We start from the raw sequence: 16,679 nt of genomic DNA, 5'->3' as shown, positions 1-16,679 counted from the left end.
CAATGGATACACATAACAATATCTTTGAGCTGTTTTGCAGATACTGAAACCCTCACCAGGTGGGTATGGTGTGCTGCCCACAAGCACTGTAGACCCCAGACCAGCTGGAACCAGAAGGTTGATGATGCTGACTCCCACCTACCTCACCACCAACCAATCAGAAGAACGTCCAAGAGATGATCACGCCCTCTTTGAACCATTACGATAAAACTTCTCACTACCCTCTCCAAGCTGGGACACACAGTTTTGAGGGCATTAGCCCACTGTGGCCCTCTCTGCCTGGCAAAGCAACAAAGCTATTCTTTTCTACTTCATCCAAAACTCTGTCTCTGAGATTTAATGCAGTGTCAGGGTACAGAGGCCAGATTCAGCTTCAGTTCCATTTCTCTGCTATACTTTTGGCTTCCGCCATGTGTAAACTTCATGCTCAGGTTGCCATCAAAAGGACTGTAGCAATTTCAAGCCTCATATCCAAGAACAACCATGTCCAGAAGGAGCATGAATCACTTCTCCTGGAAAAGCTTTTCTGGAAGCATCCTGCAAACCTATCCTTGCAACTCATTGAGGTGAACTGGGGAACATGCATGATCCTAATCCAATCCCTGGCAAGAGGGTAATATTACCCTTAGACCAGTCCAGACCACCTCTGGAGCTGAGGATGCTGTGCTACACCAACTATGGGTAAGAGAGAGGGATTCCTGAACAACATCAGAATTCCGCTGGACAGGGAGATCAGCTCCATGCTTTGTGACCACCTAGAGGGGTGGGAGGGAGACACAAGAGGGAGGAGATATGGGGACATATGTTTATGTATAGCTGATTCACTCTGTTATAAAGCAGAAACTAACACACCATTGTAAAGCAATTATACTCCAATAAAGATGGTAAAAAAAAAATTCTGCTGGGAAGGAAGAAAGAGGGAAAGGATGTTGAGTAGGTAAAGAACTCACTTTTTCTATTCCTAGCATCTTGCAAACATACTTAAAAAAAAAAAACTCCTCCTATACACGAAAAGTTTATGCTTTATCTTAAGTTCCTTGAGAGAAGGAAGCATGTTTTACTTTTGTTTATACTACCCTTATGTCTCACTCAATAGCCTGAACATAGTCGAATTTTGATTTTTTTTTTTGTCAACAAGCCTCAGTATAAGAAAATGGCCTAAATTATTTAACCTCTTGGATTCTTTTGTAGATTGCTAAATTTTCTTGCTAATCAATCAACTTCTTTTTTTCCTTTAGCCACATGGCTTGCAGTATGTTAGCTCCGGACCAGGGATTGAACCTGGGGCCGTGGCAGTGAAAGCACCAAGTCCTAACCACTGGACTGCCAGGGAACTCCCTACTAATCAACTTCTTTGACTCCCAAGACTTACAACTGCTGGGGTAGTCAACAGGTTGACATTTATTCAACAACCGTATTACTGTACTAGTGACTTTTTCTGGGAGAGCAAATCGTAGTGAAGCTTTTAAAGTTCCTTTTTCTTATCCAAATGAAGAAACTGCAGGGATGAAGGTGTTCTGCTTCTCTAAAGGCACAGTTGTCAGACTTAAAGTTCCAAATACTCCGCAAATTCAATAACTAGAGATGACTACTGATGATTATTTTTAATAGGTGATTTTCAAAGATGTGAACGTTTTATATGATCCATGGAGATTTAAGTCTCTGAAGGAGAAAAAAATACATGCCTCTATACTAAAATTTCATCAAGAGGCAAACTTGGATCATCACTAAATTGACTCCTAAACCTCTCTCCTTATACTACTAGAAGGTTTGTGTGCGTTTGTTTTGTTTTGTTTTTTTAAGTTTGGGGCTGTAAGGTGATACTTATATTTTATACTAATGTCTCTTCAGTTGATTAGAGGCACTGACATAGTCCCTTACTTGACCAGGATGGTTGGCACTGGTGAGCTTGGTTCGAAGAAAGTGCCTTTGACTTGGAGATGGAATCTCAGCCCAGACCACTGCTGTGACCAGGAAGTAAGCACTGAACCACTCAGCTTCTCTTGCACAAATGGGGATTACGATTGCTGCTTTTGACACGGCCGTAGACTAAACTGGATTCGGTATCTAAGCACAAATCCAGGCACATAATATTAATTTAACGATTTAATACACTTGTTTCCTCATCCATTTCTCCAAACATTCCAACTAATCCTAAACCTCCAAATGGGCCAGGATTCAGCAAAATGAAGAAGTGGCCTGCCCTGGGACATGGGGGTGGGGGTGGCGGGACCGCCAACCCGTGTCGTAGTCTAGGGGTGGCTCGGCCCCCCGCACCGAGACCCACGGCCAGAAAGCTCGCGTTCCAGGAACCCGGATGCAGGGCGTCGCCAATGGTATCTTGCCCAGACTTCGCCCTCCGTGGAGAGGGGAGGGGCGGGAGCCGAGGGAGGGCAACGCAGTACACCGGTTGGAATCATCGCGACTCGGGCCACGGCGGCGGACGCAGGCCCACGTGCCCGCGGGAGGGGGTGGGGAGCACGGGCAAAACGGCCGAGCCCCACGTCTCGGAGTGGGCAACTCCCAGCAAGGGCGCGCCGGACGCTGCGAGGCGGTTTCCAGACCTCCAAAAGCGGAAGCGGGTCCCGGGAGTGCGCCCCGGCACGAGTGGGCGGAGCCGCCCTCCCGGAAATGCCTGCGGCCTCCGGCCGGCGCGCGGCGCAGCGCAGCAGTCTGCACAGTTCCCCAGTGGTACGGCTGCGGCTGTCGGGGCTGGGCCCAGTCGGTTTTGCTAGCCTCTCTGAGAGGGCGGGAGCCTTTTAGGGCAGCGATCCCGCGGTGGGAAGGGAGGGGGAGTCGTAGGGGACCCTGACCCTTAACCCAGCTAGAGAGGGAAGAGAGTTTGGCCAGCCCGCGGGCGAAAGCGTCGGTTCCCTTTCCACAGGGGAGGGGCTGATGGACGGGCTTCTGACTCCCGGGGAGTCCGCAAAATTCATTGCCGAGAACAGTCGAGATGTGTTCATTGACGGCGGAGGCGTGCGGAGGGTGGCCGAGCTTCTGCTGTCCAAGGCCGCGGGGCCGGAGCTGCGCGTGGGGGCCTGGAAGACCTTTCACGAGCTGAACCCCAAGGCGGCCGACGAGGCCGCCGTTAACTGGGTGTTCGTGACAGACACGCTCAACTTCTCCTTTTGGTCGGAGAGTGACGAGCACAAATGTCTGGTCGGGTACGGGGGGAAGACGTACAGTGGGTACTGGTCCCTGTGCGCCGCGGTCAACAGAGCCCTGGATGAAGGTTGGTGCCCCTTCTCCCGGTCAGACCCAGCAGCTTTGAGGTTTCAGTTTAGTGGGAGGGTCCCACAGAGTGGGTTGGGAGATGGAATAATGTGTTGATAAGGCGAAATTGAAGATCTTCACTGCCGGTACCTTTGCTTAAAAGTATGAGAAGAGGCTGGCATGAAATCTTTATTCAGTGGGAAATGATTCTAATATTTATCATTGTCACAGCTAAGTCAAAGTCAGTTTTCTAAGGAATGCCACTTTGATGGCATCTGAGGAACAAAGGGCAGAAATTATAACACATTTTACACGGTCAAAATACATCTGATGTAACATTACAATTGTTAGAAGTGGATGAATAAATACAGACAAGCAAATAGAGAATGAGGGATCTGCTTCTGATTTTTAATTACTCGTCCACTTTTACTGCATTCCTGTAACAATTATGCATTCCTTTAACAATTATGTGGTTTCATTTTAATTGTGTTGCAATAGCAAGGGCCTAATGAATATAAAAGTATGACATTGTTCCAATGCCTTTTCTTTTCTCCCCAAGGGATACCAATGACTAGTGCTTCGTACTATGCCACAGTGACCCTGGATGAGGTTCGGCATATACTCCGTTCTGACACAGACGTCCCCATGCCTTTGATAGAAGAGAGGCATCGGATTCTCAATGAAACCGGGAAAATTCTGCTTGAGAAATTTGAAGGCTCTTTTCTTAATTGTGTCCGAAAAAGTGATAAAAGTGCTCAGAAGTTATTGCACCTAGTAGTTGAAAGCTTTCCTTCTTATAGAGATGTGACTCAGTTTGAGGTGAGTTGCTTCTGTTGGCCATTTTATTTTTTTTAGTTTTTATTTTTTAAAATATACTTATTTATTTATTTTTTGGCTGCATTGGGTCTTTGTTGCTGCGCGCTGGCTTTCTCTAGTTGCGGCGAGCGGGGGCTACTCTTTGTTGTGGTGCGCGGGCTTCTCGTTGCAGTGGCTTCTCTTGTTGCGGAGCACTGGCTCTAGGCGCGCGGGCTTCAGTAGTTGTGGCACACAGGCTCAGTAGTTGTGGCTCACAGGCTCTAGAGCGCAGGCTCAGTAGTTGTGGCACATGGGCTTACTTGCTCTGCGGCATGTAGGATCTTCCCGGACCAGGGCTCGAACCTGTGTCCCCTGCATTGGCAGGCGGATTCTTAACCACTGTGCCACCAGGGAAGCCCCTGTTGGCCATTTTAGAGTTCTTTAATTATCTTCTCATAGTTAACTCTTTTACTTCCAGAATTCCTTTTGAGAATAAAAATTTTAATTTTGGAATTTTTTTCCATGTGGAACAAAGGAACAATAACAAAATTATTAAGTAGTGTTTCAGAGATATTACTTTTCTTATTGTTTTCTAATCAGTGTATTCTCTTTATTCTTCTGTCCTTTAAAATGTTTCAAACCTGAATTAACACTAGACCTTCAACATGATGTTGTCACTTAGGGATAGTGAGGTCCTTTTAGTACTTCAAAAAATTTACTTCATTGGATGAAAATCAGGATGTATACTAAATTCTCTCTAATAAAAAATATTTCTTGCAGAGTTCTAATGTATATATACTATGTGTTTTCTTTTTCATGCACAGGGTACTTTAACAGTATTATTTGTTTTATGGTACAAAGAAGTTTAAATAGGCGTTCTTTTAAAATGGTGAACATTTTGTGTACTCTCCCAGTGTACACCTGGATTTTGCTTTTGTATAATTCTTTTAGAATTCGTTATCACTGTTTATTTTAACTGTGACGTAGAATTGAAAGCAACTTCAGGGGGATCATATAATGTAAATCTATTGACTGAGTTAATGAATACTTGTGTCAACTTAAAATTTTGAAGCTATCCTTTTGTAATCACAATTCAACAACTAAAATTACCAGTAATATTGTTCAAATCATTCTTTATGATTTACAAGGTGTTTGCACAGACACTCTCATTTGATCCACAGAACAACTCTGTGGGGCCTAGGGACAAGGAACATTACAGTCCTGTTTGCAGACCAAGAACCAAAGTCTGAAAAAAAGAAAGGTTAACTAGTGTATCTTAGGTCATTTAGTCAAGAAATAGCTAGCTTTTCAATTCTGCTGTAAAGTGAGAGATGCCTGATTATGTATGTTAAGATTCTTTTAATTGCAACTGACAGACACAAAACAAGAAAAAACTTAAGCAAAAAGAATTTGGGGATAGGTACTGGGGATAAACATCCAGGATCAGGGACTCAGTGCCATCAGGATTCAGTCTCTCTTCTTTGTTTCTGTTGACTCCATTTTTCCCTTGCTGCAGACCAGCTTTCTCCATGAAGTAGAAAAGGTCCATGAATTTTGCATTTTATCGCTTCAGCCATCAGGGAGAGAGGGAGAAACTTCCTCTCGGTTCTGAAACTCCTGGGCGAGGACTGAATGGACCAGACAGAGGCAGTTCTTAGAAAAGAGGCCCTAGGCCACTGTTGAACTTTATTCTCTAATGAGGAACCATTTTACTAATGCAGAGGGTACTTTGAGATTTATCTTTGTCTTCAAAGTATGTCATTTCAACCTTGTTTTCAGGAAATTTGGATCAAGTTCCTTGGTCCATCATTCCGACCATTTATAAATATATTAAACAGTGTATAAAATAAATCAAACTGCCATTAATGTGGCTAAGAATCTGTGTATTCCAGAAATGACATGGTTGTTGTAGAAGGAGGGCTAAGATTAAATCTAACATGACTTCAGGATGGAATGAATTCAGGACACCATGTAGTTTATTTACTTTCAAGTTGTCCTGAATTTTTGTCTTTGTGAAAGAAAGCAGTGATTTTTTGGGTAGATGATGATATTGATTTAGTAAGCATTTGTTGAATTTCTCTTTTATTTACAGCATAGTGCTTTCTTTTGATTTGTTATGTATGCTGAAAAGTTCAGTTAAAAACTGTACCAGGATATAGATTAATTTTAAGGCTGATACATTTTAAATGCAAATTAGTGTCTGAACCATTTCCCATCAGTATTTATTTCTAAAATACATTCTTACAGAAATATCCCCAAAATGTAACAAAAATCAAACCTAAACCTTTTAACACTTTCCTAAAGGAGTATTATATTTTTTCATAAGTTTATCATTATTGTTACTCAAAAGCACTATATTTCTGAAAGCCGTATGATTCCTGACATAACATTGAGCACGTAGTGGGTGCTAACTTAACCCTTTGATTAGTTAATTTACAGTTACCTTTGCATATTCATTTAAAAGATATATAAATAGTTAAAGCACTTTGCTCAATTAATTCCAAGTCTAAAGGAATTCTAATGAAGTTTTGGCGCTGCTTCTGAATTCAGAAAGTGCTAAAATCAAATGTCTTTTAATCCATATTTAAAAATTTTCTAATTGCAGAAGTAAAACAAATTAATACAGAATTTGGAAGGTACAGAGGAGCAGTCTTTATTCTGCCAAGAGGTAACCACTGTTCACAGTTTGGTCTTTTTCTCTGTGTGTGTGAACGTGTATACATATGAGCGGGGGAGAGTTATGCTATATAAACTGTTTTAAAATTTAACATATTATGAGCATCTGTGTCAATAAAAACTCTTCACAGCACACTTTTTTTTCCATACTACTATTTTTAATGACTTCACATTAAAAGTCATTAATGGATGTATGGATGTACATTACCATAATTATTTGCCCAAACTATTTTGCCACAATAATTGTGATACACAGTTGTAGTTTTTAAATTGAATTTTGTATCTTATTGTTTTCAGTTTTATATAATAATAAGCAATACTGACAACAGTTCACACCCATAATATTTTCTTAGGATGGATTCCTAATAATGGGATTACTGAGTCAGAGCATGGCCAGGATTTTCAGGCTTGTGATACATAAAAACGATAACTCTTCTCCAGAAAGATGATCAGCCGCAGCATATTGGAATGCCCTTTTCCCTGCTCCTTCGTAATATGGTCATGGTATTGGTTGCTGTATTTTTAAATCTTCAGCAAGTTACATAAAAATAGTTACAATTGTTTTTAATGTTTATTTAGTTACTGAGATTATCATTCATTTTTAGACATTATGAACAAATAAATGAAATTAGAAAATTTGTCTAAATGAGACGGTTTTAGATCAGTGATTTCCCAACCTGGCTATGCCGCAGAATCAGTTAGGAAGCTTCAGAATTCAGATACATTTCCAAAGCAGCATCCTCAAAGATTCTGATCTATGGGTAAAAGAACTATTTTTTTTAAGCTCTTCAAGTGACTCTGATTTAGACTATTCAGTAGCTATATAAAAGTTCTAATTAATAGGTTGGCTTCTTTACGCTGATGTACTGATAAATATACATGAAAAGCATGAGCTTTTCTGATATTTTAATTGATAACATTTTACTCTTAAGCATTTGTAATTTTTTACCTTTCTAATTTGTTCATAATAAGTTTGTTGCAGAAAATCAACTCATGGTTATAGAGTTTTACACTGATAATTATTTTATAAAGGTACTATTTTGAAAATATTTTATTCACAAAGCAATATTATGGAACATATAGGGTAATTGTTATTTGGGGATTTACTGGTATTTTCAGTGATATCAGTTAATATTTTAGAGATGTAGAATTTTATTACTAAAATTATTTCATTACTGAAAACCATATCAGCTTGTTAAGAAAATGTTTTATAGGTGATTTGAGTTTATTTTTAGATTTCTCACTTGAATTTGTTTTTGTTTTTGTTTTCATTTTAGGGTATTATAATCTAATCTTTGTGATACTAGTTGGCTACCATGGAAACAGTGCTCATGATGTGACAATTTGTGTTTTGTTAGATACTAGCACTGATTTTGTTATATAAGTCTGGTTCCTAGATTTTTCCAGTTTGCTCTATGAATCTTGTTAGAAATAGGAGACAATAGCTTCTATCATAGTAAATATTATGATGTAATAATTTTGTTTGAAACAGTTTTATTTTGCAAATTAAGTTTTATGCCTTGCTGTTTAATAAAGTAGACTTGAATTAGAAACCTAGTTACCATATATAAGTCCAGCGTATATAGAGGAACAGCTGCCAGGTTGTCATATTTTGATAGGTTTGAGAATATAGATTATTCCCAAATGATATAGGGATATTTCTTAGTGGTGATTTGTTCCCCCAGCACTCAGTGTAATTTAGTCTTTGCACTATGTCAAAAAATGAGTGTATGTGTTTGCCCGAGAAAACAAGATACCTGCTTTTTTAGTGGTGGCCTTAGAAAATTTAGTTTAAAAAAAAAAAATGAAATTTAGTTTATTTAGTAAAAGTAAGTCTGGATTGATTGTAAGAGGTATACTTTCAGGTTAAGCAATATTAGGTTATTTCGCATTAGGACAGTGTAGCATTGGAGTTGTTTTTAGTAAATATAGGAATCTATATTATCATCTTAAAGAATTTTTATATGGAGTCTTTCCTTGAAGAATTTAATTTCATTTTTAATTTACTTCTTTATGTCATTTACTTATTAAAACATTCTCCGAGGTGATCAGAATATATTTTGGGAGCCAGTGATACTGATTATTCACATTTAACAGACTAGCAGTTATAAAAGATGATTTGAGGTTATTAGCACTGGTGTTAGGACTAGGAGTAGACTGTAATTATCTTTGTTCTTCCATAGTGAAAGCTAATGAGCATTTGTAGTTTTATAGAGAGTTTAAAAATATATATATATTTATTTATTTATTTGGCTGCACCGGGGTCTTAGTTGTGGCACGTGGGATCTAGTTCCCTGACCAGGAATTGAACCCAGGCCCCCTGCATTGGGAGCATGGAGTCTTAACCACTGGACCACCAGGGAAGTCCCTATAGAGAATTTTTGAGTTAAATTATGACCCATTCTCTTATAATGCCTGGTTAAATTTGTTTCTTCCATGTATAAATATAATTGGTAACTAATTTTGTTATATGAACTTACATATTAACTTGGACCATTTCCAAAAAGGGTAGACTTGATAAATTCTAGCTGTTGATCAGTTTTGTCTTTATCTCTGAAATAAGTTAATCATTTTATCTGAAAGGAAACAGTTAAAAAAATGGATGTTGTGGGCTTCCCTGGTGGCGCAGTGGTTGAGAATCTGCCTCCCAATGCAGGGGACGCGGGTTCGAGCCCTGGTCTGGGAAGATCCCACATGCCATGGAGCAACTCGGCCCGTGAGCCACAATTACTGAGCCTGCGCGTCTGGAGCCTGTGCTCCGCAACAAGAGAGGCCGCGATAGTGAGAGGCCCACGCACCGCGATGAAGAGTGGCCTCCGCCGCTTGCCACAACTAGAGAAAGCCCTCGCACAGAAACGAAGACCCAACAAAGCCATACATACATACATACATAAAAAGAATGTAAGCAGACAAGAATAGCATTAAAAAAAAAAAATGGATGTTGTAATTCTCTTCAGAGGTGAATTTAGGAATGATTATTTTCTTCTTTATACTCTTCCATATTTTATACAATTAATGTGAATTATGTTGCAATCAGAAAAACATATATTTTTTAACTTAAGAAACTTTCTAAAGAAATACTATCTAGCCCTTAACAATAGCAAGCAGGTGGATTATAGTGACACAGAAATATGTATATGAAGTAATGCCATTGAAAAAGAACACTAAATAGTGCCATGATTACATAAATTGTATTTTATGTGCTTTGAAAAATATAGGAAGTAAATTTGGAGTGATAGAGATAACTTAGTATTTATTAGACCCCTTCTTTTTTTTCTGTAAAAGGTCTATAAATTCTTACCAAAGAGTAAGATTATTCTACCCTTGAAAAATGTTTTCTATGTGTGCCTTTTTTTTAATAGCATACATAAAGCTTTCACATACCCAGGTAACATTTATATTCTCCTCATTCATCAGGGGAAAAGAATTTCTTTTTACAAACGGGCCCAAATCCTTGTGGCAGATACGTGGAGTGTATTAGAGGGAAAAGGAGACGGCTGCTTTAAGGACATCTCCAGAATCACCATGTTTGCTGACTATAGATTACCTCAGGTTCTTGTTTACCTGGGAGCCCTGAAATACTCTGACGAACTACTGGAGAAGCTTCTCAAAGGTTTGCCAGCTTAATTAAGACATTCTTTGTTATACTATGAATTGTCGTTGGGTCTTTGTCTAGTTTCTTTTACAAAAGGTCTTCTTTCCTTAAAAAACAAAACAAAACACTATTATTGTTAAAAGCACATGTAAAGAAGAATGCAGGGGCAATTAAATTACAGAGAAAATTGCTTTTTGTTGTTTACAGTGTGGAATATAGATATTGTTGGAAATCACAGTATTTGGACATCATCATTTCAGAGTCTTATAATAAAATGAAACCTAAATTTATGTCACGTGAAGGTGTGCAACACTAAGACAGTTCAGGTTTGTATTTAAAGAGTGTTAAGCTGAAGAGCACACTACACTGTGAAATAAAAGGTGGGCTGAGTGATAGGTAATATGTACTGGATTTTGAGTTAGGAGGCTCCAAGGTCTGTCACTGGCTTATCTTACACAAGTCACTCACTTTCCTAGGCTTATTTTTTACCATTATTGGGTTTGATTATTGATTCTCAAGAGTGGGAGCCTTATTATAATATATGAGTATAGATAATTGTGTTTGTATGAAAAGTAGCTTTTTGTTTTTGTTTTGTTTTGTTTTTTTTCCCCTCCCCCTTCTCTGCCCTCCCCCCCAGCTTTTTGTTTTTTAAACATTTCTTTGTATAAGGAAAATAATTATATTGTACAATTTTCATGTTAATTTCTCTTTTAGGTGCAGTACTTTCAGCTACTTTTTTCTTTATTTTTAAAAGAAGTAGTTTTTATGATTGAATAATTTTCTCTTGTGAAATAGATTTCAATCACCCAAAATAAGAATAGCACGGGATAGAAAAGTACCATTATTCCTATGATTGCTTCTACCAGGTTTTTATGCAGCCTTGGGCAATCCGTTTTGCCCATTTCCTCATTTGGAAAATAACAAGCTATTTTATGTCATAATGCTCATGTCTGGGGTCATTAATTGTTGGATACCTTTAAAAGGGACAACATTTAGCAGTCAGGGCTTCTACATACAGCCATATTCAGCTGATCTTTTTTCTGGCCAACGTATAGAATGTTCATTCCTATCTCTAAACACACTGTTGCTTGGTTTCCCTCACCCATATTTTCTTTTTTTCAATTCAAATCCTAAACATCCACAAAGGCTTAGTTCAAATGTTACCTCTTCCACATAGCTTTTCCTGACTCTCCATGCTTTGTCCATCTCCTTCTCCTGAGTTTTTAGAGCACCCAGTTGTCTCTGCTGCTGTGAGAAAAACTCTGGTGAGAAGGGATCACCCAGCATAGTTGTACAGAGTTGTCTGAATTTTCTTCTACCATCCATTTCACCTCCAGAGGCTCTTTTCCAGATGTCCAGCTGCAGCTGTTACTGCCTCTTATTACATCCAGCTTCAAACTATCCTTCGCTAGTTTGTCATAGGGGGAACAAATTCCCTTGCCTCTTAGTTTATTTAAGCAAAGTTGGAATTTTTTTTTCCCCAAAAAGTACTTTACTAGCAAACTAGAGGAGAAATACTGATAGAACTTATAAATATAAAGGAGCACACGTAAGTCTAGGACACTGATTAAAAAAACTTTTTTTTTAATATTTATTTATTTGGCTGCACCAGGTCTTAGTTGCGGCATGTGGACTCTTTTAGTTGCAGCATGCGGGCTCTTAGTTGCAGCGTGTGGAATCTAGTTCCCTGACCAGGGATTGAACCCGGGCCCCCTGAATTGGGAGCATGGAGTCTTAACCACTGGACCACCAGGGAAGTCCCTAAAAATTATCTTAAGTGAAATCTAGAACCAGGTGGCTTGATTAGATGAGGTAGAAACTTCCTTAACTGGTCTCCAGTGATACTTTTTCCAAACTTGAGGATATGCTACGTGTATAATTCTTTTCTTCTCTTCTCTTCCGGGCAGGGCAGCCCTTGGAAGACCTACTTAGATTTCTGTTCATTTACCTACCTAGATTTCTGTTCATTTTATCTTTAGCCCATCTCTTCGCCAAAGGCATATTTTTTAGCCAGCTATAAAGACTGACAATGCAGTTTGGCTAAATTAGATTCTTCATTGTGATTCTAAGGCTGACTTTTAGGCCTAATATGTTGGCCAGGTTACCTTCCCTGACTCTAATCTATGTCAGTCCTCTCAAATGGTTTCATTCTTTTTCTGTTTCAAAGTCCATGTCCTATTCCATACTATAAGTTGCTGTATTAGTTACTTTGTTAGTTTCCTTATGGCTGACATAAATTATCACAAACTTGATGGCTTAAAACAACAGAAATATATTCTCTCATGTCTCTGGAGGCTAGAAGTCTGAAATCATGGTGTTTGCAGGGCCATGCTTGCTCCCTTTGAAGGGTGTTGGGAAGAATCCTTCTTTGCCTCTTCCTAGCTTCTGGTGGCTACCAGCAGTCCTTGGCATTCCTTAGCTTTGTAGCTGCATCACTCCAACCATGGCCTTCTTCCCTGTGTGTCTCCTCTGTCTCTTCGTATCTTCTCCTTTTTTTTTATGAGGACAGCAGTCATGGCATTGAAGGCCCATCTTAACACAGTTACGACCTCATCTTAACTTGATTACATCTGTAGGAGCTCTTTACGAGTAAGGCCACATCCACAGGTACCAGGAGTTAGGACTCGAAAGTATTTTTGGGGGGGAGGGGAGGGGTGGGGAGGAACACAGTTCAACTCTACAGTTATTTGTTACTGTGTAACAAATTATGCTCATATTTAATGACTTAAAGTAACAAACATTATCTCACAGTTTCTATGGATCAGGAATTTGGGTGCTGCTTAACTGAGTGCATCTGGCTCAAGATTGCAGTCAAGCTGTTAGCTGGGGCAGTGGTCTTATCTAATGGCTCCACTTGGGTGGTGGTATCTACCTCCAAATTCACTGTCATGGTTGATTTGGCAAATCTGGCAAGTTGATAGTCAAGTTTGAAGGAATTGATTAGCAAGAGAACTGAAGAATGGATTTGTATGCTGGCACCTGGGGCAGAGTAAGGAAATGGAGGGACACAGCCAGTGTCTGTTCTTCCACCTGCCCCAGGGATCAGGGAGAGATGGATGGAGGGGACACTATTTAAGATCCTAGGTGACAGAGTGGAACTCAATGGGGCTAGGGTATTTCCCCTGGGTCTCAGTGGATCACAGGGCCTCTCAGATACTGTGAAGCTCTGTGCAAGGGTACAGATTGGTGGCCAGAGGCCAAATATAGCTTGCAGATGTGTTTTGTTTGGCTTGAACCGTGTTTTAAGCAATTTTTAATTAGTTATCAGCACTTGACAAGTAGGAGATTTCACGTGAAAATCAACTTTCTGGCTTCTCTTGTAAGAGTAGAGAAATACAGGAACATTGGGTTTACCTTTACACGGGGCAGCACATGCTCTCTAGCTCACCACAGTTTGCATCTGGCAGCTGCATCCACTTACTCTATCTGGCTTATCTTTATAGGCAGTTGAGTTGATGAGCCCAACTCTAGTCTCCCTGGCAAAGCACTGCCAGTGCCCACCCTGCAGGATCAGATATACCCTGGAGGTGGGTGCTGAATAGACTGCAGGTCCTATAGGAGCTCGCGGCTCCGTATTCAGGCAGAGCTGACTAACGGATCCTGAATCCAGGATGTGAGGGCGATCTGGCTGCGACATCTGTCACCCCATTGATGGCCAGGGTTGATTCGGCTCATCTGGCTGGTTAGGTGGGTGTCCCCTTCCTCCCTCACCACTCCATGTGCGTCCCTCCCGAAGCTGCGCGCTCGGTGGAAGAGGACAACCTTCCCCGATAGAGGAGGACCGTTCTTCGGTCAAGGGTATACGAGCAGCTGTGCTCCCCTGCTAGAACCTCCAAACAAGCTCTCAAGGATCCTGAATCCGAAGAACGATCATGGTTTTCCTTGCTCAAGCTAAGAACTTTGATTTCCTAGGTTTTCCTTGATGTACCTGGCGTGTCCCCAAGACAATGTTAAGTGGGGAAGGGAGGTACTGTTTATTTGGCCCCCTAGGAGTCCTCTAGATTTTGCAATAATGTTTTTATTTTTCCTGACATTAAACCCAAATTTTAAATCCTCTCTAAAAGTAATTTAATAATCTTGCTGTCATATTTTAAAATGTATGGTTAGGGACTTCCCTGGTGGTGCAGTGGTTAAGAATCTGCCTGCCAATGCAGGGGACACGGGTTCGAGCCCTGGTCTGGGAAGATCCCACATGCCGCGGAGCAACTAAGCCCATGCGCCGCAACTACTGAGCCTGCGCTCTAGAGCCCACGAGCCACAACTACTGAGCCCGCGTGCCACAACTACTGCAGCCCGCGTGCCAAGAGCCTGTGCTCCGCAACAAAGAGAAGCTACCGCAACGAGAAGCCTGCGCACCACAACAAAGAGTAGCCCCTGCTCACCACAACTGGAGAAAGCCCGCGCACGCAACAAAGACCCAACATAGCCAAAAAATAAATAAATAAATAAAATTTTTAAAATAAATAAATAAAAATAAAATGTATGGTTACCCCATACTTATTTAGCAAATATTTATTGGGGAGCTAGTATATGCAAGGTGCTAGGCTAGGTCCTAGGAATATTGAGACAACTAAGCCAGACATGGTCCTTGTCTTTGTGGAACTTAACTTGCAATTTTGAATTCATGCCTGAGTTTAGAAATGGTTTAAATTACCAAAAATAAATCTGAGATTTACAATTTTAAAATGAGTACTATTTAAATACTGTGTTTTGTCCTATAGTAAAGTTTTAAGTAGATTTCATTTCATTGACTATTAGTGCTTCTTGCTCTGTCTTTTTTCCCTTGCAGGAGAAATGCTTTCGTATGGGAATAGGCAAGAGGTGGAAATCAGAGGGTGTTCACTTTGGTGTGTTGAGCTGATCCGGGATTGTCTTCTGGAGCTTACTGAAAAAAAGGGTGAAAAAACTAGTGGAGAGATCAATTCCATTCTTCTGGATTATTTCTTATGGGACTATGCCCGTGATCACAGGGAAGATATGAAAGGAATTCCATTTCATCGCACACGTTGCATATATTATTGACCCACAATGTAAACTGATCCTAAGAAAACTTGCATTTTTATATCACATAATTATTTGTATAATTTTTCTTTGTTATTAGAGAAGGTGGTAGAGGTTACAGCAACAAGAAAATTGATTACCCAGGCTCTCTTAAAATATTTTCCTGACATATCACTCTGTATTGCCAACTTTTTCCTTTGTTTGCTTATTTAGTTTTGACTGTATTTTCCTTTTCTATGGATACATGACAGAAATAGTAAAGGAAATTTAATGCTTTCTTTAAATCTCAGATTTCTTAAAATTAATCATGCCTTATAATGTGATTGACCTTTGGTAATAATATTTCATCCATTCAACTGGTATATTTTTTCAAGGTGTTGTAATTTTCTATATACCTTAATCATTTGATATAAGAGAGAGAGAAAGTAGGGTCTTTGCTGTATGAATGCTGCTGCTCTTGTAGAAATCAATCTTGACAGATTTTTTAAAACTTCTTATTGATAAACATAATGATTTTCAATTTAGGATATCTGTACAGTTTTTTTTTTTCTTCAGAGTAACTACATTAGAATTTATTGAATAAAGGTTTTTTAAACTTCTCTTAAATCTGGAATGAATTATTTCATTAAAATAGAATTTACCACACATACTTTTAAAAGGTTTACAATGAATCTGACTATTTACTTTATGTTGCAGGACTCTCATTATCTACCAAGCAAGCACTCGTCTCCCATCTTCATCCCCACCTCCCTTCTAACGTAATCTTGATTTTTGTTACCTACCTTATCACCTCACTGTGACTGTGTGAATCAGAAAAAGCCGTCCTTTCTCCAGGCACTTCACTGCCATCTGCTGGAAACTTGTCATAATAGCTTTACAAATGACAATGAGTGGGAATGTGAGTGGGGCCCCCTGGAGTCCTGTACTGCACAACTTGCCCCACCAGAAGTAGTGGTCCTGTATCTGTCTCTCTCCTATGTGACTAAGGGGAAGGTGATCTTGTCCCCAGTTCTGGAGATAGACCTGAGTTAATATGAATGGTGTATTATTCATGATAATCCTATTCTCTGCCTGTGATTGTTCTAGTAATAGATATATAATCTAGTTCTGGCCAGTGACACTGGAGGGCAAGTCTGCAGGGAGGCTTAAGGGAAAAGGTTTCTTCACTTTGAAGAAAGGGCCATGGGAGAAGATCCCTCTTCTTCCTCTGAGCAATGTTCTGCCTTAAATGTAATACCTGAAGCTGTAGTAACAATTGTGTGGAGCCAGAGCCCTCCTGAACCTGCCCTGCGTGAGTCCAGCCTAGCTATGGCCTTCATTCCTGAGATAATGAACTCAGCACCTTATTATTGCCATAATTTTGAATTAGTTTTCTGTAGAAAGTATCATAGTTAATAGT

At 39.9% G+C, this 16,679-nt stretch overlaps 1 protein-coding gene across 2 annotated transcripts; it reads left to right on the top strand.

Annotated features, from left to right (window-relative positions):
- Nucleotides 1-2,122: 2,122 nt before the first annotated feature.
- Nucleotides 2,123-15,879, top strand: QNG1 (Q-nucleotide N-glycosylase 1). Of its 2 annotated transcripts, none has more exons than XM_082469832.1 (4): nt 2,123-2,691; nt 3,773-4,032; nt 10,102-10,297; nt 15,069-15,879. In XM_082469832.1, exons 1-4 carry the CDS (start codon nt 2,187-2,189, stop codon nt 15,299-15,301), a joined length of 1,194 nt encoding a protein of 397 aa, XP_082325958.1. In that variant the 5' UTR covers nt 2,123-2,186; the 3' UTR covers nt 15,302-15,879. The 2 variants fall into 2 exon arrangements, with proteins under 2 accessions (XP_082325958.1, XP_082325959.1); XM_082469833.1 differs by having other exon boundaries at nt 2,663-3,232.
- The last annotated feature ends 800 nt before the right edge of the window (nt 15,880-16,679 follow it).

This window comes from Balaenoptera physalus (genome assembly GCF_965194825.1).
Source record: "Balaenoptera physalus genome assembly, chromosome: 7".
Classification (NCBI taxonomy): Eukaryota; Metazoa; Chordata; class Mammalia; order Artiodactyla; family Balaenopteridae; genus Balaenoptera; species Balaenoptera physalus.
Note: the sequence above shows the minus strand (reverse complement) of the source record. Positions and strands in the feature narration are given on the sequence as shown.